Consider the following 23,862-nt stretch of genomic DNA (forward strand, 5'->3'; position numbering starts at 1 on the left):
ATTTATTTTTGAAAGACCAATGGCTGCAAACTTGAGCAATTTGATACAGGACAGTTATTCAAAAACAATATATTTTTAAGCCAGATTGTATAGCAAAACGGTCAGACAAAAACAACAATGGAAAAGAAACCCTGTTACATTAAGAAGAATTATTCAATGATTAACAAGTAGGGAAAGGGAATAGGCGAAAGAAAATCACTAGAATTATGAAAGGTAGTTGCATACAATTCAAAAGAAAAGGATTTATTTTTACATGGAGCTCACTGTCTCATAGCATCCAACCAGGCATTAGCCATGATTGAAAACTGGGATAGGGAAGCTGGTGGTAACTTGTCAATCATTCATTATTTGGCAAGGGTGAAAGCTGGCTGGCGCTGGTGTAAGCAGGACTGTGCGCAAAAAGTCTTGAGTTACTCATAACCTGCAACTGTCCCCGTCCTCCTCGGATTGCTTAAGACAGAGAAGGTCACATGAAGGAGAGCAGTCCAGATGGATGTGGCCCAGCGTCTCTGATATTTTTGGTATCTCGACCATCTCCCTCACAGCGCAGTGGAGAGCGGCTTTCTGGAAAGTCTGATGTGAAAGATGAGTGAGAGGCTTGGCTACGTGCATGTGGGCACACGTGGTGTGCTGTGGAAATGCTCAGATGGGATAACAACTGAAAGCACGTGATGCACTGGAGAGCTTGCGAAATTTTACAAGTTTGTAATTACTTAATTTCATATCCTTGTTACCTCATAGCCCTAAGTGTGCAAAACTTTTAAAGTCTTATCTCAGTACTGTAGGCATCTAGTTTGCACACTGCTCATATTTAGGTTAAATAGATTATAATTTAAATACTCATCTGTATTATACATAGACTAGGAAGATGTATGCTGAGAAATACGTGTCTAATGCTATGGGTCCATTATTTTTTGGAAATATATTGCTCGTGGAAAACCCTAATTGACAGCTGCGGAAGAATGAAGGTCTTTCAGCAACAGAGATGTAACAGAGATGTCAACAGTGCACATTTCCTCTTGTTCTGCCCTATGCATCAAACTTCACCATAAAACACCAGCTCTGAAAACATGACACTGATAGCCTGCACAAAGTATTTGTCCCCTGCAAGGCCCAAGGCAGGCCCATAGCATACTTATATTTATTTGCAATGTCATTGTGCACCGAGAGGTGTTTCACCAAGGACGAGACAATGCGCTTCTGCGAGCAGATTTCTGCACACCATTTCATTTGGGTATGTGTGGGTGGGAGCGAGGCAGGGAACGTAAATATCTTTGCAGACCAACCTAAACCACCTCTTTGTTTTCACATAAGTCAGCATTCAGCATTTTTAATGACCAAGATAGAACCTACCGGTGCCAGGGCCAAAGCAGCACTGTAGAATGAAAGATGCTTTTAGTGTATTACCAATTCCCTGAGCCATAGCCTTTCCACTCATTTGGTTGCTTTAATTAGTGGTGTGGCGGGGGTGGGGGTGAAAGCAGTCGTGGGACACAATGGGCCCTTACTTCAAAACCTAAGATGTGTAAAAGTCAACTTCTTTTTTCCTATAATCAGTTCCAAATGAGCTCTTACAAGGGGAACTTGGAACTGGCTTGGCTGAACAAATTGATTTCTCATGCATGTGAAAGTCAAGTTAAACATCCTTGGGAAGCCTAGAAATTTAAATTTCAAGAATTAGATTTTTTTCATACAGGGCTTTTGATTGTTAGATGTAGAACAAGACTGTTGAAATCATTTTGAGGAGCAGAATTATTTATGGTAGTTGCTTACAGTACCAGTGTAATGCCACTTTCGCATGTTTTTAATTTTGGTCTTTTGCATGGTCTGTGCTGTGTTAATGATCACCTTGTCATGCTAGCAGTGGAAAACGTTTGTATAAATAATTCCCACTGGTAAGATGAAAGTGTTAACAGAAATATTTCAGTGAAGGTCTTGATTAACTTATACACTTGGCTTGATCACAGCAGAGGTTAGACTTACAATATCTTATTACCAGGACTAATAAAACCCATTCATTTTTTCATGCTCTATGTTAATTACCCTTTTACTTTCCCTCATGTGCAGACAAACACAAAAGCTTATTGCATGTTTGTGTTGAAGACCACAGTTACACTTAGTAGATTTTTTCTCACCATACTCATTTTTACAAATTCATTCCCAAACAAAACTTAGCATGTAACTGTTTAGACTACAGGGTGCTCAACTTAACCTACATTTGCTGTAAACATTAAAAGATGGATTTTTTCTCATTTCCTCCTACTTACTGAAAGGCCTATCTAGTGTACAGACATAAAGATGCACAACAAAGTTTAAATTCCGTGATATCTTTAATTCATATTCCCCAAACGTAAGTTATTCAAGTAAATCACCATATTGCAATATAGTATATACAAACACGCCATATTCTCTTACCACCACATCTCAGAAATGTCCGGAAAACAAGGCATGTCCTGTGATTTCTGAAGTCTAATAGGGGTAGAGTTACATAAATGGTATTAATGAACAAATCAATGGTCCTTCAGAAAAGATGTTTCCAATATTATTTTCCTTTTTCTAAAGTGATGTGCGATGCATAGACTAGTTTAATCAGGGAAAATCATAGTGAGATGAGAAACGGTCTCTCGAGTTATATCCCAAAGTACTGAGGACTTGATCGTATGGAGCTGATGACTTTGAGCTCCCATAATGTGAGGTTGGTACAAACCCTGGAATAGAAATTCAGCAGGATGTAAGGAGATCCTGGAGTTAGGGAGGTAGGTTATGGCCTTCCCTGGAGCAAGCTCCTTTGGAACAGGTGGACTGAAAAATAAGATGTTACAGACAGAAGGAGTCTTTGTGGTAAAGACGTGTGTGTCTATGTTAGAGACCTGTGCCAATATGGGGTGTAACTGTGTGTGGCATCTTTAAAAGTTCCTTGAACAGTGGAATGAAAGGAGATTATTTTTTTTTTCATGGATTTGTTTTGCGGATAAGTGGATTTTCTTATGTTTAATCACTGAAGTTTCAGCTTTTCACTAGGTGGGATGGTAAGAGGGTCTCTTTTCCCTACCTAGCTGGCTGGTTACGTTAGAAGCAAGACTTCATGTTTTGGATTCCTTTATCCCTTTGGTCCGTCAGGGTTGAAATTGTACAGCTGGTTTAGAGGTTGTGGTGGGAAACCACGTATGCAGGAGCATGCCTGCTGATTTCCTTTTTTGTTTTTTGTTTTTTGTTTTTTTTTTTTAAAGAAAGGGGGGGGGGGACGGGACGGCAGACAGAAATCCCTTTGATGTTGTTTACTCTTGCAGACTGCCAATGTGATTGGAAAAAAAAAATACACCAGCAGCGTGACCAGCACTGTGACTGTTTTCTGTGCAGTAAGTGCCACCTACATCTCCACCTCCTCCAACTTCACCCTCCCAATTTCTAGCACCTTCTCTGCAGAACTTTGACTTCTGTTAGCTCACAGCCTATTGCTTTTTTTTTGTCTCCATCTTCTCTTTATAATTTGTCTTGTAAATCAGATTAATTGTGCATGAATTGTGTATTTTTATAAGCAGGGTTGATGGTCTATTGGTAGCGTTCCCTGACACTTCTCATTATAAAATCTTATTTTTCAGCTACTCGTGTTAATTCTTAATAGTTGGTACTGACACTTGCCATGCTGTGAAGAATTTTGTTTTATTTTTTTTTTCTTATTTATTGCGGTAGACATGAATCTATATATGAAGTTAGGGAAACATGCTTTCTTTATGCAAGCCACAAAAAGAATTTCAGGCCTTTTCTTTTGAATGCTCTAACATTTATGCATTGGAGCAAGCTACATTGGTAAAATATGTACAAATTTCACTGAGAAGTAGGACTATAAAACGTCTTGGTAGAGACTTTAAGGAGCCTAGAAGCTAAAACATGCAAAGACTTTTGTGTTCACTAAGCAGCTTAAATTTCTGTGCTCCTGCAGCACATACCTGTGCTCCCAGAAGGGAGCTGAGCGCGCTGTGAGCCAGGGGTGCAGAGCCCCAGAAGGACTCTGCAGTTGTCGCTGGGGGCAGCCGTGGGCCCGGCTGCCTTTACATGCTTGAAATGAAAACTCCTGCACTTTCAATAATACCTGTGGGTGGTCAGCAAATACGAGAAATGTGCTGTCGTTTCTGGTTAGGGAAGGGAAAACGGTTAATCAGAAAAATTTCTGTGGGCTGTTGAAACAGTCGAGCTGAACTGCTGAGAGTAAGGGAGCTGGAGCTGGATCCCTGGTCTGGTTAGGTGAGGAGCCGCCTTCTTGCCAGTGTGAGAGAGGGAAATAAAGGAGGAGAAAGATCTTTAATGAAAATTGTGGTGAGAGGAGGCTGGACTGGGTCCAGCAGAAGAAGAATGTAGAGAATAAGATAAAAGGGGAACTTTCCTGCATTTTGGGATATAGTGTGACTGGAGGTGGTTAAGAGGCTGAGTGTCAAGCCCTGAGTTTTCAAAGGAAAAGAAGAACTTAACTGGCCAAGATAATTAGACCTGTGTTATGATACTGGGGGGTCTGCTGACAGGGATTAGATAGAAGACCCGGGAGCAGTGCTGTCCATACACCCCACATCTTCTGCGATGTTACCGTTCCTTCTTACTCCACTAGTTTCCAGCTGCAGATGTCTGAGTGGCCAGGCTTGTGGTACCACTGTTTCTCTGACTCATGAGCTTCAATATAATGTCATATTACTTGGATAAGGTACAGATTTCTTTTTCTGTTTTTAAATTTGAAAAATTACACATATATATTGCCATTTTCCCCCTTTGCTTACACTAAGGGTATTAGTAAGATGTGAGATTGTAAAGCCAGGTATAAAAAAAAAAAAAAAAAGGAAATGTAACCTTAATTATTATGTGCTGCATGTACTAGGGACTAGCTACCTTATCACAGGGTGTTTTTTCATTTGATTGTTTTGTTGTTTTTGTTTTGGTGTGTTTTTTTTCTTCCTTTTTTTTTTTTTTTCCTCAATAAGTTCTTGTACAATTCAATAAGCAAGACAGGTTTGCTCTAATGATGAATCAGGAACATACAGTATAGGAAATATCTCCAACAGTTATTACCTCACTTGCAAAACTGAAAGTGACAAAGTAAGACAGGATCACAAGAAGGAACATGCCAAAGCCATTTAGTTTTGCTCTTGTGATTTGCATCGTATCCCTGCCTCTCCCAGAGAGCTGTTTTGTGCAGGTAAGCAAGTCACTTCAACCAGAGTTTGGAAAGGAGGTCACTTGTTTGCTGAGTGCTCAGCAAGATTCCTTGGAGGCATGATTTGCAGGAGTTAAGAGCACATACAGCAGAAGCCAGAGGCAAATGCATTTCAAGTATTAAAACACAGGATGCTGAATACTCAGAAAACAGGTCATGATGTCTAAGGTTGGACATCTAAAATCAGTCAAGATGTTTTAATCTTAATCTTCAGGTCTCTCCTCTCTGTCAGCAGAACACAGGTAGTGCCATTTCTTCATTCTGTGGACATCGTACAAATGCAAGTGACTTGGGAAGTAAGTACTCCACATTATGATGAATGAATGAGAGTCACATGCTGGCTAGCCATTCTGTCTTCCTCACCTGCTTGGACTACTGAGAAATATGTGGGATGAGAGGTTCAAAGCCATGTGTTAAATGAGGAGAGAATAGAAAGAGAAGTTTCTTTCCAGTGACTGGGAATTCCCTGGTGTTGCACAGTTGGTATCTGTGTTCATATGCAAGACGTTTTTTTCTTGTTATCTTGTGCAGGGACTGCTTATTTTCAGAGTATATCAGTATATTGGGGAGAGCACTCAGGATTATCTCAGTTCCCTCTCAGCTGAAGAGACACAATGCAATTCCTCAAAGGACTTTGAAGGAAATGGAAAAGGCAAACGTAAATTCTGTTCTATACAAGTCTATTTGTGTATGTGTTCGACTTTCCACTGAAGAACTCTGATTACTGATGGAATAGTATTCATCAGTCAAGGAGTCCATGTATATATTCACACTGTATGCAGGACCAAGCAGTTCCTGCTCCTCCTGTAAATTCACTTGAGAGAAGATCTCACAGTGATTCATGCAAGCCATGTTATGATTTAATGATCACCTCAGTGTGTGAAGGCCCTGAAGTGGTGGTGTGGCTGATGGAGATGCAGGTGAAGTTGCAGGTAGCCACCCCTCCGATGTCTGGGATAGGGACGTGACAGCCAGCAGTTTGCTAGCAAGTCTTGAGCTAGCTGTTACTTATTTGACTGCAGTTGTTGGAGCTTAAATTGGAGGTATAAATAGGCCGAAAGATTTCCAGAGAGGTGTGGACATGCCCATACAAAGAAAGGGAAATGCCCTGGGTTGTGGAAGCTGCAAAATCCAGAAATTGCCTAGGAGGCAAGAGTTGTGTGAAAGAAAAATGGGTTTCTTGCTTTCGGGTGAAATTGGTAATTCATCGTCTTAGTCCTGATACCAGAATGTCCTGAGCCACACTGGTGTGATTAGGATCAAGAAGCCTTTGTGTTGATACAGAGGAGTGAGGAGTACATGAAATGCTTCATTTCACTGTGATGTATCTGAAAGGAAGCCTAGAAACCAACTCTCAGATGAAATCACTGCTGTGTCATCCTGCCTTTGTGAAGAGCAGGTAGATCTCTGATGGGCTGGATGCTGTTGAAAATGTTTTCTGAGTTGGGTATTTTTCATTCAGGATTGAGACGTGCAGCTGGGCTTATAATTTCTCTATCAGACACCTGCAGGAGAACTTTTGCTAAGTGACATGTAAGCTCTCAGTGCTGGTTGCTTTGGGCAGATCAGCTCCTGGTAGAGCTGACAGGCACATGGTACGTGTGCCCTAGCAGCAGCATTTCCGCCTCTCTTCTCGGCTAGTGCTGCTTACGGAGGTGTGCTGAATCGGGACACCTTCTGAGGCTCCTGAGCTTGGTAAAAGGTGGAATCTCTTCCTTGGGGTGGACTGAAAGATGCCCCATGATCATAGAGGAGCCTTTAAGCCTTTTGAAGTTGTGGGTCTGTACTAGTTGGAGGGGAGCTGTTGAAAGGAAGAACCCTGGCACATCAGCCTGTCTGTAGACCGCAGCTGTGCAGTCAGGCAGACTTTCTTCAACAAGATGCCAGCAAACTAGGTAACAGCAGATCTGATAGACTGCATGGAGAGCTACTTGCAAGCAGGCATTAAGATCTTGGCAGGGAAAGGAAGAATGTCCTCTCACTCATTTGTTACTCACGCACTTGCGGTGTGAATGAATTCATAGTTACGGTAGTTCCTACAGTAAGGGTGTGTTCACAAACTTAATGATAGTATTATGGCATTGTGTATGTGTGTGAAGATGCCAGCAACAAGATAAAAATAACACTGCCTGTGAGCCGTTCTTTCAACACAAGTTTCATCCCTTTGTCCTATTCATCTGTTGTCTCTCTGGACTGTGTATGTTGGAAGGGTTTGATGCAAGAGTTCTTTTCATCAGGTCTTTGTGTAGTGACAGCATCTGTGGGGTTTTGCACTTTTAAGTCTATACTCTTAGATGCTGAGAAGATACGTGGGATTAGAGAACTGACCAAAAGAAGATGAAAATATATCATGAACCTTTTGACAAAAAATATTTTATGTAAGATTTATGGTCCTTTCCATAAGAACAATCTTAGTTCATTTCAAATGTCATCCTTTTTAATAAGTAAAATGAAACAAAAATAAAATGAAATACAAATCATCTTTACTTAAAAACAGCCTCTCCCAATACTATTTAATTATAAGGTATACTGATATATATTATATCAGTACAGACATGAAGACTGAATTGCTGAGGTTCCCAACTTACTTTTTGCTCCTCTGCTCATGAACACGTACATTTGGTAAATGGCACGTACTCCTCATACTCCTCAGATGATTTGTAGTCAGTTGGCAAGGGTCTTCTCTACTTAGACATGCTTAATAGCCACAGCTTGCTTACAGCAATATACGTTACTCTGCATTGTCCCACCCTTTACACAGAACTGCTGGAAGAAAGACAAGGCATACCGATGTAAGTTAACATTCAGAGAAAACGTAGAACAAGGTCAAAGCACACCGTAACCGAAGTGGTCTTGAGTAGTTCATTTTTTTCTATGTTTATTTGAAAAATGTCCAATAATCTAAAATTACTCTAAATTCAAGTAACTCAAAAGTGAACAGTTTGCTTAGCAGTTGTCAGCAGCTGCAGCGAGCATGGAGTTTGAACAAGGGCTATTGTAACAAAAAAAAAAAAAAAAAGTATGTTGTTGCATTGGTACTTAAATGTAGAAATACAGAGCATGTTTAGGCCTGTATTTGCATCTAGCAAAAAAAAAAAAAAAAAGTCCACCATCATAACTTTAGTATTTCGTATCACTTAGTTTAATTAAAGAAAAAGGAGGGAGAACTACGTCATTAAAACTCATGATCCTTAGGAAGATTTATTGGGTTATATGGTACTTGTTAAAATCACTGGTTTTGCATCGGGAAAGTAATATACTTTTTAAAATCACGTTATATAAAAATGTGTAATCACTGCGGCTTCTTATTTTGTATTCTCAAATTTATTTCCACACCTTGCAAGTTATTCTCAGCCCTCTTATACAATGCTAGATCATCACAGGGGTGAAGGAACTGTTTGCTTTGTAGAATACAATGCCACTAATTAAAGTTGAAAGTGAATGGACTGAATTAGAATCAGCTCATCCATCAAGGACTGGCTACTGATTATTTACTGACAGTGCTTCATTTAGCTCTATTAATTACACAGTGGCACCGTTACGTAAAGATTATGAGTTGTTATGGTCCTGAAAATTAAGAAAAAACACACAAATGATAAGTGTATGTGCTCAGTCCTGGAGTCCAAAAGTGGTAAGTGTTAAATGGAGTGTTCATGTGAATAATCTATTAAGTGTTTTGTTTTTTTTTTTTTTTTCTTATCAGCATTTTAATTGCAATTGAGTAAACAGGGCAGCAGCTTACAGATCTCAACAGGCTCCTTATGCAAGCTGTGATGGCAGTGGCTGTGACACGTAGTAATAGAGAAAAGCCTGCCTTGTCATTACTGCTTTAAAAATGTTTTTATTTATTTTAATGTAACCCTGAATTATATTGGGTTTCAGGCACTATGGAGAGAAGAATTTTATCTACATTCTCCTGTATTGATTACCCACACATTCCTCATCCCTTTGTCCCTTCTATAATGAATCTTTTACCACCAATCTCCAGACACTAAAGTCCCAGCTAGGTTACAAACTGGCCCCCCATGTTCCTGCAGCACAGCTGTAACACACATCTCAGTCACATCTGGTAATCTTCCTTGGTGCTGAGCAAAAAGTTCCTTAATTGGAACATGCCAATAATAAGCGACTTTGGCCATACATTTAGTTCTAGCGAAACTAATTTAGAAACTGTGAGTATACATCTTCGTTTATCCAACACATACCTAATTTGAGTTAAACATATTCTCATTGGCAATGTTCTAAACAATTAGCTGAAGAATAATATATATATATATATATAATTTTATTTTTTTTTTTACCTTCCCAAAAGTAATGGGGGTTTCTGTGGGTTTATCCAGGGGGTATTGGTTTTTTTTTGCTCTTTAAATTGGAGCGTGCCTTTGGGGGGTGGGAGGCATGTTTCAGAAAAAACGGTAATGCAAGTGGTAAAGTCCAAATGCTCATTTCCTGTGAAAGATCTGTTAGCTGTGGTTGTTTTGTAATAAAACCCTTTGTGCAAAGGAGGCATGGCATGTATGGGAAGAGCTTGTCTATACACACACGCACATACATTTAAAAAATAATTCGGAGATGGAAAATACTGTTCTGTTCACATTCCAAACATGGGCTTGAAAAGACAATTAAGATGTTTTTGCTTTTCTGTTCAAGAAGGGACCTTAATTTTCTGCTTGGTCCTAAGCTGTGAGTTTCCATCATAATCAGAGATGTTATTAACTGAGATCTGTTTATAATCAAAGGCAAAGCTGAGAGCAACATTACGGCCGCTATACTCCGAGACTGCAACTATTAAGAAATTAGTTTTGATTAGTTTGTTTTGTAATAGTGTTGTGTTTTGACATCCTGTTGCATGATGTCAGGAAGGGCCTCTTCTTAAAGTCATCCTGAAAAAGTGTGGCTGTAAAATAGATTCAGGCAAGAAAATGGAAAACAGATGAGGTAGTTGTACGTCATCTAGGGAATGATATTTCTCGAGAGGATAGAAGTGATCTAATTGCCTTTGATTTTATGAAACACTATAAAAAGAAATCTGCTTATATATTAGATTTTACATAAATGGTCATTTTAGGAACTGGAAATTTTGATGTTTGTAACTTAAACTGACACAGTGCAATGAGCAAGCACCCTTTCAAACAGTCATCTGCAAACTATCTGGAGGCCCCAGTTAGTGTTTTTATGTTCTTTTTTTTTGTGTGTGTTGTTCTACCTCTCAGTTGTCCTTTTTCAATCTGTAGAGGCCGAGTGGGAATGAACACCCCTTTACTTTCCATCCCTGCCACTGCCTTTCTTTTTTCCAATTGTTTTCCTGGTGGCCAGACACTTGTGTGCTGCACTGCTGCAGAGCTGTGTGATTCCTGTCTAACTCCAATGAGAACACACAAGCAGGTGGTCTCAGCATAAGAAATGTGGTTTCCAACCTCACTTTATTTACCAGTTTATGAAACTCTTAGGATGGACCAGTGGGAATTGTTTATTTGTTTTAATCTTAAGACTTTTTAAGTTTGGGGAAACGTGTGTATATATCTGCAGCTATGTGTCACTTGGGCTCTCTTCTACTTGATATGTCAAGAATTAGGGTAAACTTGATTATTTCTTAACACCAGAAAGAAAACCTTCAATGCTATCAAAAGTGAGTATTGATTCAATAGCTGAAATTTTCAGTTTGCAAATCTAACCTTGCAGGTATTAATGACTGTGGTGCTCGACCTTCCATCTTTTGGATGGCAAACAGATCTCTTGCTGATATTCATCACCTTGTTCAGGTGGTGTATCAGCCTGAGATTAATCCCCATTTTTGCCAAGCAAAACTTGGAGCTTTTGTGGGTGTAAATGTACATGCTTGTCCCTGAAGCAAGAGTATTGTTACCTTACTTTACTGGGGTGCTACAAGGTGCTATATTGATAGTGACGCAGTAGTGGCTATTCCTAGGTAGGTAGGCAACACTCTGTGGAAAGAGGAAAAAAAAAAAAAGAGAGATTTTACCACGTTAGAATACGCCTGGTCTACCTAAAATGCTTTCTGTAATTTTGATGTCAATTTATCCTTTATGTTTTCCTTGAAGACATCCTTGCTGTTGGTACACTATTCGTCGTGTGGCCTCCTCTCAAGACTACTGCACTGAGCTCCCCCGTAGTGCTTCTCTCTGTGTTTGTTCTGAACGCAGTGCATACACTTCTCCAAATTGCATTACCCTTTGTTCTAAAATTAACTTCAGTTAACAGTTTCCAATATAAAAACAATTACAAAATGGCTTCTTAAGCAAGGAATCTGTTCTGCTTTTCTATTTTGCCTATATTTTATCACGGTTGTCGCTGAAATCTTCTGTGTGTGTGCTCTTAATATATCCTTTCAGCTCTCCATAATATCGCTGAGGGTTTAACAGAGAACAATTGTATAGTTTGAGGACACGTAATAGGCTACTAGAAGAAATATTTACATCTGGCATGATCAAAGCTTTTGGAGTATATGAATGTGCGTGTGGGAGGTCTAATTTTTATGTGGGTGGATTAACAAAGAAGACTAAAACAGTGCAGTACTTAACCCCTTTCCCTTTATGAAAATTCACTTCCTGAAAATGAAAAAAACATGTAGTACCTGATGGTTATCTCTTGTTTTTCATTTCAAGGAGTAGTATTAATTCTGCTTGTAGCTACTTGTTGGAGGCGCAGAGAAATTTTTCTATTTCAGCCCCTATGGTGGCTTATTTAACAAGATGCTTATCTTGCCTGTGATGTTTTCGTGTGTTGGAACTTAAATATGTTTAAAAATTTTAAAAACAGATAAGTGATCATTCTGACACAGTCTGATAGCCTGTTGAACTGTTGTGGTGGGAGCACTACGACACTTCCAGCGCTTGGCAATAGCTACATCTTCAGGTTTGGTTTCTGCTGTTCTAGTTCCTGTGGCTATCAGCTGTACGCGGCTTCCAGAAATCTGTCATTTGAAGTTGTTTTTTTGTTTTGTTTTGTTTTTCAGTTTCTTAAAATAAATAGTTACTTATATATTATGAAAGGCTATTAATAGCCACTTGAGTCATCTCTGCTTGTATTTTGTTTACATGACTGATGGTGGAGTTTCGGGTTATGGCTGGCCTGCCCTAGCAGCTTGCTGAGGGGGAGGTCTTGCTCTCCCTCCTGTGCTCCGAAGGGGACGCGGGACCTTCTCTTCCCCAGCTCCCAGCCCTACCAGATCTGGCGTCAGGGTCACCAGCTCCACTTGCTCGCCAAGCAGCACCCACGCAGTGAGGTGCGTGCCAAATTCCTATTTTGTTATTTTGAGCGTTCGCTTACCATGTGCTCAGCAGGGTACCTGGGCTGGCTCGCGGGAAGCATCAGGAGGCCATGGCCAGGGGCTGGGGTGTGTGTGGGAGAACCACCTGCCCTTTTTGCCCCCGGTGAACTTCAGCGTGCTCAGACCACTTTCTGAAGTCCTAGCATGAGTCATGAGCGCAGTATCAAATAATCTCTAATTCGTGGCTTCTTGAAAATCAGTCAAGTTTTACAGTCAAGCTGCAATGTGCGGCGCAGCTCTTGTCACCAGCTAATACGTCACTGAAGACACGTACGTTCATTTTCAGAAGACACAACACCTTCTGTGGGTATCTTTAAAGATCATGTACGTGCTTACAGCATCCATTGCTGTTACTTTGAGACCAACAGCACGTTCTCCCCTCTGAAAGCACTGTAGACCTATTAAGTCATGGGTATGCACATAACTGTGCTTGCTGTTCTTCATCTAGATAGCTTCAGCAGTCAAAATCTTATGGGGTTGTGGCACCTTCTCTGGATACTTGCGCCATCCTTTTGTTGCCCTTGTGGCAATGGGCGTCTCCACGTCAGTTCCTGCACTATTCTAGTATTAAATATTTGTGTGAACTGCTGTCGAAGTCAGTTGGTGTCAGTGCACTGTGTAAACGACAGCAGCTGGAAATGACAGCGATGGAAAGCCTTACAGCCCTCCCTGGAGCCCTGCAGCAGGGGTGGGATGGGCAGGGGGAAGCCCAAATCCCTCAGCTGCCAGAGCCTGATCTGTTGGTGAATCTGTGCCCACACCTCAAGTGCCAGGAGGCCACTGGAGGCCCAAGGTAGGCAGTCTGTTAATCCAAATTGCTGAAGTCTCAGCTCCAGCCTTATCAAAGGAGCACTGCTTTGGTTTTTCTTTGTCTCCACATCAGAACTCGATGTGTTGGTTGGCAGAGCAGTTCACTGGTGTCTGCAGTTCACTGGAGGTTGGTCGCTATCTTTTGGGCCAGTGCCATGTTGAGGCTTTTCATGCTTTTCCTGTGTTAGACCTCCTTTATGTGTTACCTATGCAATTTTTACTCTCCTCCTCTTTGAAGGGGGGGGGGGGGGGGAAAGAAAACTTTACAATTAATTGTGTTGGGATGCAAGGATTCCCTACAAGCTTGCCATGGTTTGTGACCACAAAGCAGCCTTTTCTTCTGCGTTGCTCTGTTGAAAAACTATTAGCAAGCAAGTTCAATCACTTGTTTTGCTGCCTTGTCAGTTTTCAGTCCCAGTGTATGTTCTGGTGCATTACTCAGGAGCCCAGTGTTCCTATTCACAAAGACCACATGATTTTGTTTGCGATTCAGGAGTCTAAATCTTAATAAATAATTAAATAAATAATAAATGGCTCAGAAATGGCAGATACTTTAGATGCGTACAGTTGTGTCTCTAATAAGTCCTCCAAAGCAACAGCTAACTTGAGGAAGACAGCAGTGGGATATGACGTGTTTGGGTTTTAGCTCCCAGCATCGCTTAATTTGCTAAATACTCACAGGCAGATCGAATGGCACAAGCAAGGGACGTTACATAAATATTGGCAACCGCAGGCATTCAGTAATCATCCGTAAAACTCTGAAGGATCATCAGGATTCAAAACTGTCCTGAAAATGCTGTGCTTTGTGTTTGTAACCGGGGTGCTCGTTTCCAGTTCAGCACCCCACGCTGTCTCCACTTGTATCCTTGCAGCTCGGGGACTGCCAGCATTTCTGGGGGGTGCAGGTGCTCACGGCACCTGTCCTTCAGAGTAGCAGACGTGTTCAAAGTAGGGCACAGCAAGAAAGAAAGCAAGCTTGGGGGGTGGGGTGGGGGAATTTTGTAAAGAACCACCAGCAAAAACACCTAAAATAAATGGTGTGGGGACATCGCGCTGTGCTCCCCTGCAAAATCTTCCTCCCTGACAAAAGTGAGGGGTGTCCTGATACAGTGCTAACTCTCGACATGAAGAAAACAGACCTGAATATTTAATTTTACTGTCTACCAGAGACAAACTGCATATGTAACGTTATTAGTGTCACTGAGAGATTGACTGCCTACCTTCCTGTTGCTTGTTCAAGGAGATTTCCATTTACCCTCATCTAACTCTAAGATAAAGAAGGGACCATCTGTTCTTTTTCCTTCACTCCCTCCTTTATTACAGTCCTTTGTTCTCATGCTCTCAAATCCTAATTCGTCCTCCCTGATGTGCTCCGTATTTGCCAGGTCTGTCAAACACCACGCACCCATCTTTTTCTAGGCCTGTTCTGCATTCAGTTGTTTCTTGCTCTTCCTTATTTGTTGGCATGCCTATTTCCCTACCTCTGGTATGCAGGACGTGTTTTACTGTATGTTGCTCTTCTGTGCCAGTACTCCAAGAAGATCTGCAGCTGGCACAGGGAGCAGGGAGTGTTGTACAACAGAGGTGTGAAGGGTGGTTGGTGCTGGGCTGCACTGCTGTACCTCCTGCATGCCAGTGGCGGTTTTCCTTCGTGAGAAATGTTTAAGGACCCTCTGACACAAAAAGGAAGGTCAGCCTTCCATGTCTGTATCAATTTTTCTGAGTAATTCTGGCTCTGCTGCGTTTCCTGCCCAAAAAAAGACAGTCTTCAAGGATGATGTGTCTGGATGAGGTGTCCTTCCTACTTAGAAGTAAGTCCCTTCTGTGAACAGCTGTTTTATGCTGGTGACTGTGGACACAAGGGTAAATTTTGCCCAAATCCATTTTACACTATCAGGAATTTTACAGGGACTTGTTCATTAGTGCTTCTCCTCCAGTCCTCTTCCTTCATTCCCCCTTAAAAAAAAAAAAAAACAAAAAAAAAAAAAAACAAAAAAAAAAAAACATTACCACTGGAGAAACTTGTATTGGTGAAGGCAGCTGTTGGATCTGAATGCAAACAAGGCTGCTGGCATTTTTATGTATTCCATTATTGAGAGCAGGCCTAGGAACCACATAGTTAAAACATCATCTGCACAAATGAGAGCAGTGGGGAAGTTTAGGGAAGAAATCTGGTGTGGATGATGGCTTTGTGTACAGTTCTGGCATGATTTGTCCATTTCCTTAGTCCCTAGGGAAAAAACTGTAGCAGCGATAGCAAAAACTGCATAAATATAGCTCTGTGATGATACTGTAAGCAGTGTCTGTCTTTGCCTCCCTGAACATCTTCTCTAAGCCTGTCTTGCATGCGTGATCACTCTTACATATGTGTGCATGTATATAAACGTATAAACTACTACGTAGAGAGAGATTGCACACCAAATAATGATTCCTTCTGTATCTCAGCCCTTTAAAACATACTGTGTGCTGAAGGCTTTGAGATCCAGTGAATCACCAGGTCACATTTATGGTATAGCTGCTATTTTGCATAGTCACCATGTAATAGTGTCAGGACTGTCTCTGAACAGATTTTTAACAGACATTTCAGTATACTTGAACCTGTGTTATGGAAAGCCACTGTATGAGCAGGAAAAATACCAGGCATCAGTGTTTCAGTTGCTTCATTATGATTTTGGGACTGGAAAAAAGGCTCCAGGTGTTAGAGAAACAAATACTCATCTGGCATACTTGCAGTCTGATTCATCCTTCTAGATGTGTTTGTGTAAATTCAGCATCTGCTTTCAAGAAATCATTTTTGTGCTGATCTTACTTGAAAATGTTTCTGTCTTGCTGTACCTCATTGCACGTATTTTCTCTCAACAGAGTTTGCACTTAGGATAGTGAATGCTCCGATGGCCTTGGACTTAGCGTTTGGCACACTGTGTGAGCTGCTTCAGCTGTGGGGGGAAGCCCGTGCCGGCGTGCCGGTCTTGCTGGAGTGGCTGCTGGGAGACAGTGATCCACAACAAGGCTTGGAGGCTTCAGCTCTGGTAATTCTAACATGCAGCTGCCCCCTCACGCTGGGATGGCTGTTTCTTGCGGTAGGAATAGAATGAAATGGCTAATCTGATGGAGCCATTCCCTGACGGTCATTACTCCAGTATTAATTGTATTTACAATTATATATAATAAAAAAAAAATCACGTGGACAGATTTAGAATAAATAAATAGAGTTGATGTCAGTGGCCTGGCAATATCAGTATAAAATTAAAAAGACCAACAAACAGACATTGAAATAAATCAAGAGTTACTTAACAAATTGTTGTTGACTGCAGCTGTAACTAATTGCATTCAGTGGCATTGCAGATGATCGCCCGCCTTGAATCTAAAGTGCCGTTGTGGGTGCCAGGCACATCTGACATTCAAGAGCCGTGTTCCCCCAGCTGCTTGTCCAGAGATTGCAGCTACGGATTTGGAACCCTCGTGCCATCTCCATAGGACTGGTTCTGTACAGCACTTAGCCTCACTTACCTAAGCCAGTGCCTTCAGAAGGATTCTTTACACAAAGCAAAGCTTTGCCATGTTGGTCCTGTAGAGGTTAACGCCATAGCACTGCACTACCTTTGCCTTGATGAGGCTGTAAAAATGAAAATCAGGCTAGACGGTAACGCGGAAGTAGCAGGAACAGCCACGTCTTTGGGACGTTTGTTGGCAATTAATACACACCATAAAATGTATTACGAAACTTCTCTTAAGTCTGTGGTTTACGTACGCCTTTCTGATATTTCACTGGCTGATACCATTTTCCTTTTTCATTTAATCCACTCAAAAAGCTCCATGAGATAGCAAATTACCATGCTGGTTACAGGAGTCTCTGTGAAATACAAGACAGTTAGAGTGGAAGGCAAGCACATGTTAAGGATTAGGACTACTACTTACTTCCACTACTCCCCAAGAGGTATACCACAACTGCCTCATTTTTGAAGGTAGAATTTCTTTGGCAAAGGAAGAAACTTCATATTGCTTTGAAAACCTGTGAAAAATGATGCATATGAATTTTCCTTTTTTTTTTTTTTTTTTTTTTAGCAGAAATAAGCTGTTCTATAACAGGCTCCACTCTCTACTTCTCTTTGTATCTTTCTTAGACTTTAAAATCCTTTCATTGTTATCCAGCCCACAAGTCGTTTCCTAATTGCTGTTGTTTTTCTTTTTATTAAGGAAGAAGATGATAACCTGTTTGATAAAGGGGAAGTTAATTTTTGGGAAGAGAAGTTAACTAACGCCAGACAACTTAGTAAGCACCTTTTACGGCTTATACAAGTGACTCATCTAACCTTACCAGATCAAGAACTTAATCGACTGTCCAGAAGGGCACAGGACCAAGCCCAGCTTGTTGCACACCTTCTTAGAGCGCTTCCTCCGAGTCCAGAATTTTCAAAAACTTCAGAATTCACAAAATTGGCTATTCAGAATGAAAGAGTATCACACTGTCTTAAAATAATAAATTTGCTCAAGTCTGATGAGATTTGCAAAAATGAAAGTCCAAAAACACTGAACTAAAAAAAGGAGAAAACAAACCAACAAAAACCACTAGAAGTTCATTCTCAGGGAACTACAGACATTATAGTGGATTAGCAGGGGACTGAATTCGATGGATATTCAAGGAGTTAAGGTATTGCTATGGCGACCCCAGTAAACCTGTAACAAACTATTCACTATTCATGCTAAAAACGCATTTTCCATATATGAGTCCATTGATTTATTTTTTTGGTCAGGTGTGCTGTGGGAGACCATTCCTTTTAAATGCATTTGCTAATTTCATTCAGCTGAGTATGGTTTATTGTAGCTACTGTAGGAAGTAAAGCAGCTAAGCCTAATATTTTCCATTCATCCAGGTGCAGGCCACCTGTCGTTGTGTTACGTTTTATCCTGGATTTTTACCTCCTGTATTTTAATACCAGGAAAAAACTTCTTTTTTGGGGGGAGGAGGCTCATTTTGACAGGTAAAATGTTAATTATTGAATTGATAAGGGAAGTTTTTATTTTAAGTTAAACTTGGATCCTTTTTGTCCGTGACAAATTCTAGACTACAGTTTAAATTTTACTGCATTCTTCTCTGGAGGAAGGCAAGGATCCTTACTTTGCTAGTAGCCTTGTTTTGTAGATGGAAACAGCGTTAGTTATGCTTCGCATGCCTGTGTTTCCTGTAAATCAAATACCTACTTTTGTAAAATTGCTCTCAAATGAAATTGGCAGCATTGAAAACAAAGCAGCTGTTCCACTTAGAGCAGAATAGTTTTGTCTTTACTTCAAAACACCTTGCTCTCCAAGCAGTCTTGAAAAAGAAGGTCCTGCTCGGTAGAACGAGGCCACTGGAGATGTGTAGGAAGCGTCCTTGTGCTATGGTGCTCTCCCTCCCGAGGTTTTGCAGCGAGCCCTTGGTAAGAGCTGCGTGGAATAATGTGTCCAGTGCTCAACTGTTTCATTGTCTGAGGTACAAAAACGTTTGTTGCACTTTGTGGATTTATTTTTCTGGGAATTTGGATTTGGCTGTGATGTGAAAATCAGACGTCAAAAATAAATACTTATTTTAAAAAGGCTTTGTTATGTTCTTTCAGTCGAGGGCTATGATTTTATATTTGGTCCGGCCATAGCTGGACATAGCCAAAACAAAGCTGCAAGTCGATATATATAGATACTGCGGTCTCCTTGGAAGAGTTACAGAGTGATGTGCAGTACACCATTGCTCACTTTCGGCCTCGCAGCTCGTAGCTGTACATTAGCACAGCCTAGCTGCGCGTCCGGGTGACGATGCGGTGAGCGTGCAGTGGTCGGGAGGGCTGCAGGCTCTGCCGTGCTGCCGGTCTCCGGGAGGTGGCAATGCAACACAGCGCAACGCAACGCAGCCCTGCAGCGAGCAGCGCTCACTGGGCTGCAGCCCGAGACCCTGTGTCAGCTCCTGGCCGGGCTCTTCATGAAGAGCGACCGTCCTGGTCTGCCTGTGGCACCTAACTCATGTCGCCGACTCCTTGCGACGGCGTGAGTTTGGGGAGGAATCTGCTGTAAAACAAGATAAACTGTCAAATTAAGCCTAATGAACGTGTGTAAACTGCACCGGGCTAACTCACTCTAGGCAAAAACTCATGTCTGAAGTGGAAGTACTCGCTGTAGGCTTCCAGGATTCGAGATTACTTATGTAAGTAATTCACAGTGCAACGTGAGACTTCACACAGCAGCAGCAGGAGAAGGTTAGAATCGGAGATGGCAGCTTGTTGCACAGGGTGCGTGTTATCTAACGCAATAAAGCCACGCTGGGAGCTGGCCTGGAAATTAATTCGTTGGCATCTGCTTTCAGCTCCTGGGCAAAGAGTAGCCCAGGTTACGTCTGGAAGCCGCTTTTAAGGGTCAAGCAGTCGTGCGGCTCCTGACTACAGCTGCCCGCTAGCGCAGCTCCCAGCTTGTGGGACTGGTGCAGCAGCAAGGCTGGCAGAAGGGGGAACTCTGCCGAAAGGCCGGCTGGGCTCTGTGCCCTCGGCTGTTTCAGCAGCGAGGGGACGGCTGCCTGCTGGCCCTGGCTTTTTGGTGTTTTGCTGGGAAGGGGAAGTGCGTGTGGGCATTTACACTGAGCGCTGGGCAGCTGCAGACAGAGCAGCGCAGCAGCAGGTCCACGCTGCGCATAAAACCGAGCAACTCTGTGAGCCTCGGGGCGTGCGGCTCCTCCCGGGCCAACTTCCCTCAGCGGCGGGCCGGGGGCGGCAGGGGGCGGCACAGCGCCGGGCACGGCCGGGACGGGGAGGGGGGGGGGGGGGCGAGCAGCAGCGCGCTGCGGGCAGCCGGGAGCGAGCCCGCCCGGCCCCGGGGCGGCCCCGGGCTTTTGTCTCGGGCCCATTACGTGGCACAAGCGGCTGAGGAGGAGGAGGAGGAGGAGGAGGAGGAGGAGGAGGAGGAGGAGGTGGAGGCGGCTCCGCGCCGACCCGAAATGGCGGCCAGCGGCGGGGCGGGGCGGGGCGGGCGGCGGGCGGGGCGCTGGGCCCCGGCACCTCCCCCCCGTGCCTCGGCGGCGGCGTTTATATGGGGGCGGCGCGGGGCCCCGCCGAGCTCCCGCCGGTCGCCCGCTGCCCTGCAGCCGCCGCCGCCGCCCCGGCCCGGCTCCCGCCGCCCCGCCGGGAAGGAGTCGGGAGCGTTTCGGACCCGTGAGCGGCCGGCACCCCCCCCACACCCGCACCCCACACCCACCCCGCCCCGGCCGCCGCCGCCGCCGCCTCCCGCCCAGTCGTGGCTTTTGCAAACCCTCCGAGGGGAGCGGGCTCTTTCGGTCCTTGCTGCGTGTCCGACCATTACAGGATCTAGCGATGTCTACGACGCTGTTATCGGCCTTCTACGACATCGACTTCTTGTGCAAGGTAAGGGCCGGGCCGGGACAAGGGGGGAGGCTGCCCGGGGGGCGCGGGGCTGCTCCGTGCCCCCAGCCCCGTTCCCGTCCCTGTCCCTGTCCCTGCCCCGCCGCGGCTGCGGGGCCGTGCCCAGGGCGGCGCGGGCTGGCGGTCGCGCTGCGAGCCAACCCGCCTCTCTCCGCTCTCTCCTCCTCCTCCTCCTCTTCTCCCGCTCCTCGTCCCCCCCTTCTCCCACCCCGCTCGCAGACGGAGAAGTCCCTGAGCAACCTGAGCAGCATGCTGGACAAGAAGGCCGTGGGGACCCCGGTCACCCCCCCCAGCTCCAGCTTCGCGCCGGGCTTCCTGCGGCGGCACTCGACCAGCAACCTGCCGGCCCTGGCCGGCGGCTCCAAGTTCCCCAGCCCCACCGGCTCCAGCTCGTCCTCCTCCTCCTCCTCCTCCTCTTCCTCCTCCTCGTTCGGCAGCCTGAAGGAGACGGGCTCCGGCGGCGGAGGCGGCGGCAGCAGCAGCCCCACGGCCCTGCTCAACAAGGAGAACAAGTTCCGGGACCGCTCCTTCAGCGAGAACGGCGAGCGCAGCCAGCACCTCATGCAGCAGCTCCAGCAGCAGCAGCAGCAGCAGCAGAAGGGGGGCGGCTCGGGCGGCGGCGGGGGGGCGCCCATCAACTCGACGCGCTACAAGACGGAGCTGTGCCGCCCCTTCGAGGAGAGCGGCGCCTGCAAGTACGGCGAGAAGTGCCAGTTCGCGCACGGCTTCCACGAGCTGCGCAGCCTCACCCGCCACCCCAAGTACAAGACCGAGCTGTGCCGCACCTTCCACACCATCGGCTTCTGCCCCTACGGCCCCCGCTGCCACTTCATCCACAACGCCGACGAGCGCCGCCCGGCGCCCGGCGGGGGCACGGCCGCCGCTCCCCCCGCCTCGGCCGCCCCCCCGCACCACCACCACCACCACCACCAGCACGCCCCGCACCCCGCCGGCAGCACCGGCGACCTCCGCGCCTTCGCCCCCCGCGACCACCCCCTGGGAGGAGGAGGAGGAGGCGGCGGCGGCGGCTTCGGGCACCCCCGCGGCGGCGGCGGCGGCGGGGGCAGCGAGCGGCCCAAGCTGCACCACAGCCTGAGCTTCTCCGGCTTCTCCGCCCACCACCACCACCACCACCACCCGCACGCCGCCGCCCCGCCGCCCCCGCCGCCCCCCGGCGGCCGCCTGGACGCCGCGCTGCTGGAGAGCCCCGGCGGGTCGCGCACGCCGCCGCCGCCCGCCTCGGCCTCGTCGTACTGCGAGGAGCTGCTCTCGCCGCCCTGCGCCAACAACGCCTTCGCCTTCTCGGGCCAGGAGCTGGGCAGCCTCATCGCGCCCCTCGCCCTGCACACCCCCAGCTTCGCCGCCGCCGCCGCCGCGGCAGCCGCCGCCGCCGCCTATTACCGCTGCCAGCAGCAGCAGCAGCAGCAGCCCCCGCCGCCGCCGCCCCCCGGGGGGGGCTGCCCGCCGCCCCCCGCCTCGCCGCCCTTCAGCTTCCAGCCCCTGCGCCGCCTCTCCGAGTCGCCCGTCTTCGACGCGCCGCCCAGCCCGCCGGACTCGCTGTCGGACCGCGAGAGCTACCTGAGCGGCTCCCTCAGCTCCGGCTCGCTCAGCGGCTCCGAGTCGCCCAGCCTGGACTCGGGCCGCCGCCTGCCCATCTTCAGCCGCCTCTCCATCTCCGACGATTAGGCCGGCGGCTGCCCCTGCTGCTGCTGCTGCTGCTGCTGCTGCTCCCGCTGCGCCCCCCGCCGCCGCCCCCGGGCCGGCCCCGCGCCCCCCCCGCAGCCGCGAGCGCAAGTAAGTCACAGGGCGAAGAGAGAGAACCCTGCTCTTGTTCTTGTTTTTGTTTTTTTATACGTATATCTATCTATATATCCACCGAGAGCTGAACAAAAAAAAAAAAAAGCGTTTTGCGAAAGGGCGAGTGACGTGAACTGAACAAACCTATTTTTATAGAGAGACCTTGGAAGAAGGGGATTTTTGTTTTGGGGTTGTTTTTTTTTTTTTTTTTCTTGTTGTTGTTCTTTGGAGACAAGTTATGATACGCACCAGCAGCAGCCATTCCATCTGTGTTCAGAGAAAAAAAAAAAAGAAAGAAAACAAAAAAGCGTTAGCAAAGACACCACCAGAAAGCAACAAACAATCCGGGGAGCGTGGGTTCTGCCTTTCCAGCTCCTCCACATCTGCAGGCACACGCAGAAAAGCCACCGAGCAGTTCTTGTCTTTCAATCCAGTTCAAATAAAAACACAGAACATAACTAAAACCTATAAGCTTTTTTTTAAGAAAAGAGAAATCCAACATCCTGCCAAGAATATGCCTTGATAACAACCTTCTTTTTTTATATATCTATATATTATTATTATAACAAATGCTAAAACCTTCATTCCAAAGTTTAATATTGGTTCCATTGCCACCACTTAGTGGATGTTTGGCTTAGAACAATTTTTTTTGTTGTTGCTTTATTTGGAAGCACTCAACTGAGTTTAGTTTGTAATTGTTGGAGAATAACTGCTGATTTTTTTAATTTTTTTTTAGCTGTTTGAGTTGATTGCATGAATGAGTCACTGCACACAACTCAATATGAAACTATTTAACTTATTTATTATCTTGTGAAAAGTATACATTGGTAATTTGTTCATACTGTATTTATCGGGTATGATGAAAAGCAATAGATATATATTCTTTTATTATGTTTAAATTATGATTGCCATTATTAATCGGCGAAATGTGGAGTGTGTTCTTTTCACAGTAATATATGCCTTTTTGTAACTTCACTTGGTTATTTTATTGTAAATGAGTAAAATTCTTAATTTAAGAGATTGTATGTAATATTTATTTCATTAATTTCTTTCCTTGTTTACGTAAATCTGAAAGATTGCATGGTTTCTTTATAGAAATCGGTCTCGATGCTGTGGAAGTAGTTTGAGCAATTTCTATGGGTTTTTTAGAATGTAAATGGTTGTAGCCCGTCCGAGTTGAAAAACAAACAAGTAGAAGAAGGGGGGGGGGAACAAACCAACAAAACAAAAAAAAAAAGACTTACTTTGCAATCAGACTTCAAAGTGGCAAATCTAATTTCAGAGTTGTTGAAAGTAACCAAAAAGTATTTCTTGTTGCCTAACTCCACCAATCACACTGTGATGTAGTCTCAAAGTATGTA

The 23,862-nt window shown here is 44.8% G+C and overlaps 2 protein-coding genes across 3 annotated transcripts in view; both read left to right on the forward strand.

The window, feature by feature from the left end:
• THADA (THADA armadillo repeat containing) overlaps nucleotides 1–18,880 on the forward strand; it is a 161,280-nt gene extending 142,400 nt beyond the window's left edge. The window contains exons 37-39 of one of the 2 annotated variants that reach the window (XM_027454105.3): nucleotides 3,291–3,359; nucleotides 16,167–16,333; nucleotides 17,502–18,880. In XM_027454105.3, coding sequence (XP_027309906.1) covers nucleotides 3,291–3,359; nucleotides 16,167–16,333; nucleotides 17,502–17,843 — 578 coding nt within the window. In that variant the 3' untranslated portion in view covers nucleotides 17,844–18,880. The remainder of the gene's footprint in view (nucleotides 1–3,290; nucleotides 3,360–16,166; nucleotides 16,334–17,501) is intronic. The other variant, XM_072035746.1, reaches the window with a different exon arrangement.
• Nucleotides 18,881–20,635: 1,755 nt separating this feature from the next.
• Nucleotides 20,636–22,611, forward strand: ZFP36L2 (ZFP36 ring finger protein like 2). The gene is made up of 2 exons (XM_027454118.3): nucleotides 20,636–20,686; nucleotides 20,924–22,611. Exons 1-2 carry the CDS (start codon nucleotides 20,636–20,638, stop codon nucleotides 22,388–22,390), a joined length of 1,518 nt encoding a protein of 505 aa, XP_027309919.3. The 3' UTR covers nucleotides 22,391–22,611.
• Nucleotides 22,612–23,862: the final 1,251 nt, after the last annotated feature.

The sequence above is a fragment of the Anas platyrhynchos genome, chromosome 3 (genome assembly GCF_047663525.1).
Source record: "Anas platyrhynchos isolate ZD024472 breed Pekin duck chromosome 3, IASCAAS_PekinDuck_T2T, whole genome shotgun sequence".
Lineage (NCBI taxonomy): Eukaryota > Metazoa > Chordata > Aves > Anseriformes > Anatidae > Anas > Anas platyrhynchos.

What these genes read in the sequence shown, in the direction of transcription:
- ZFP36L2 (XM_027454118.3), top strand. Translation starts at nt 20,636, where the DNA reads ATGTCTACGACGCTGTTATCGGCCTTCTACGACATCGACTTCTTGTGC. An exon ending in ACATCGACTTCTTGTGCAAG is followed by an intron (nt 20,687 to 20,923) that starts GTAAGGGCCGGG and finishes CCCCGCTCGCAG; the next exon opens with ACGGAGAAGTCCCTGAGCAA.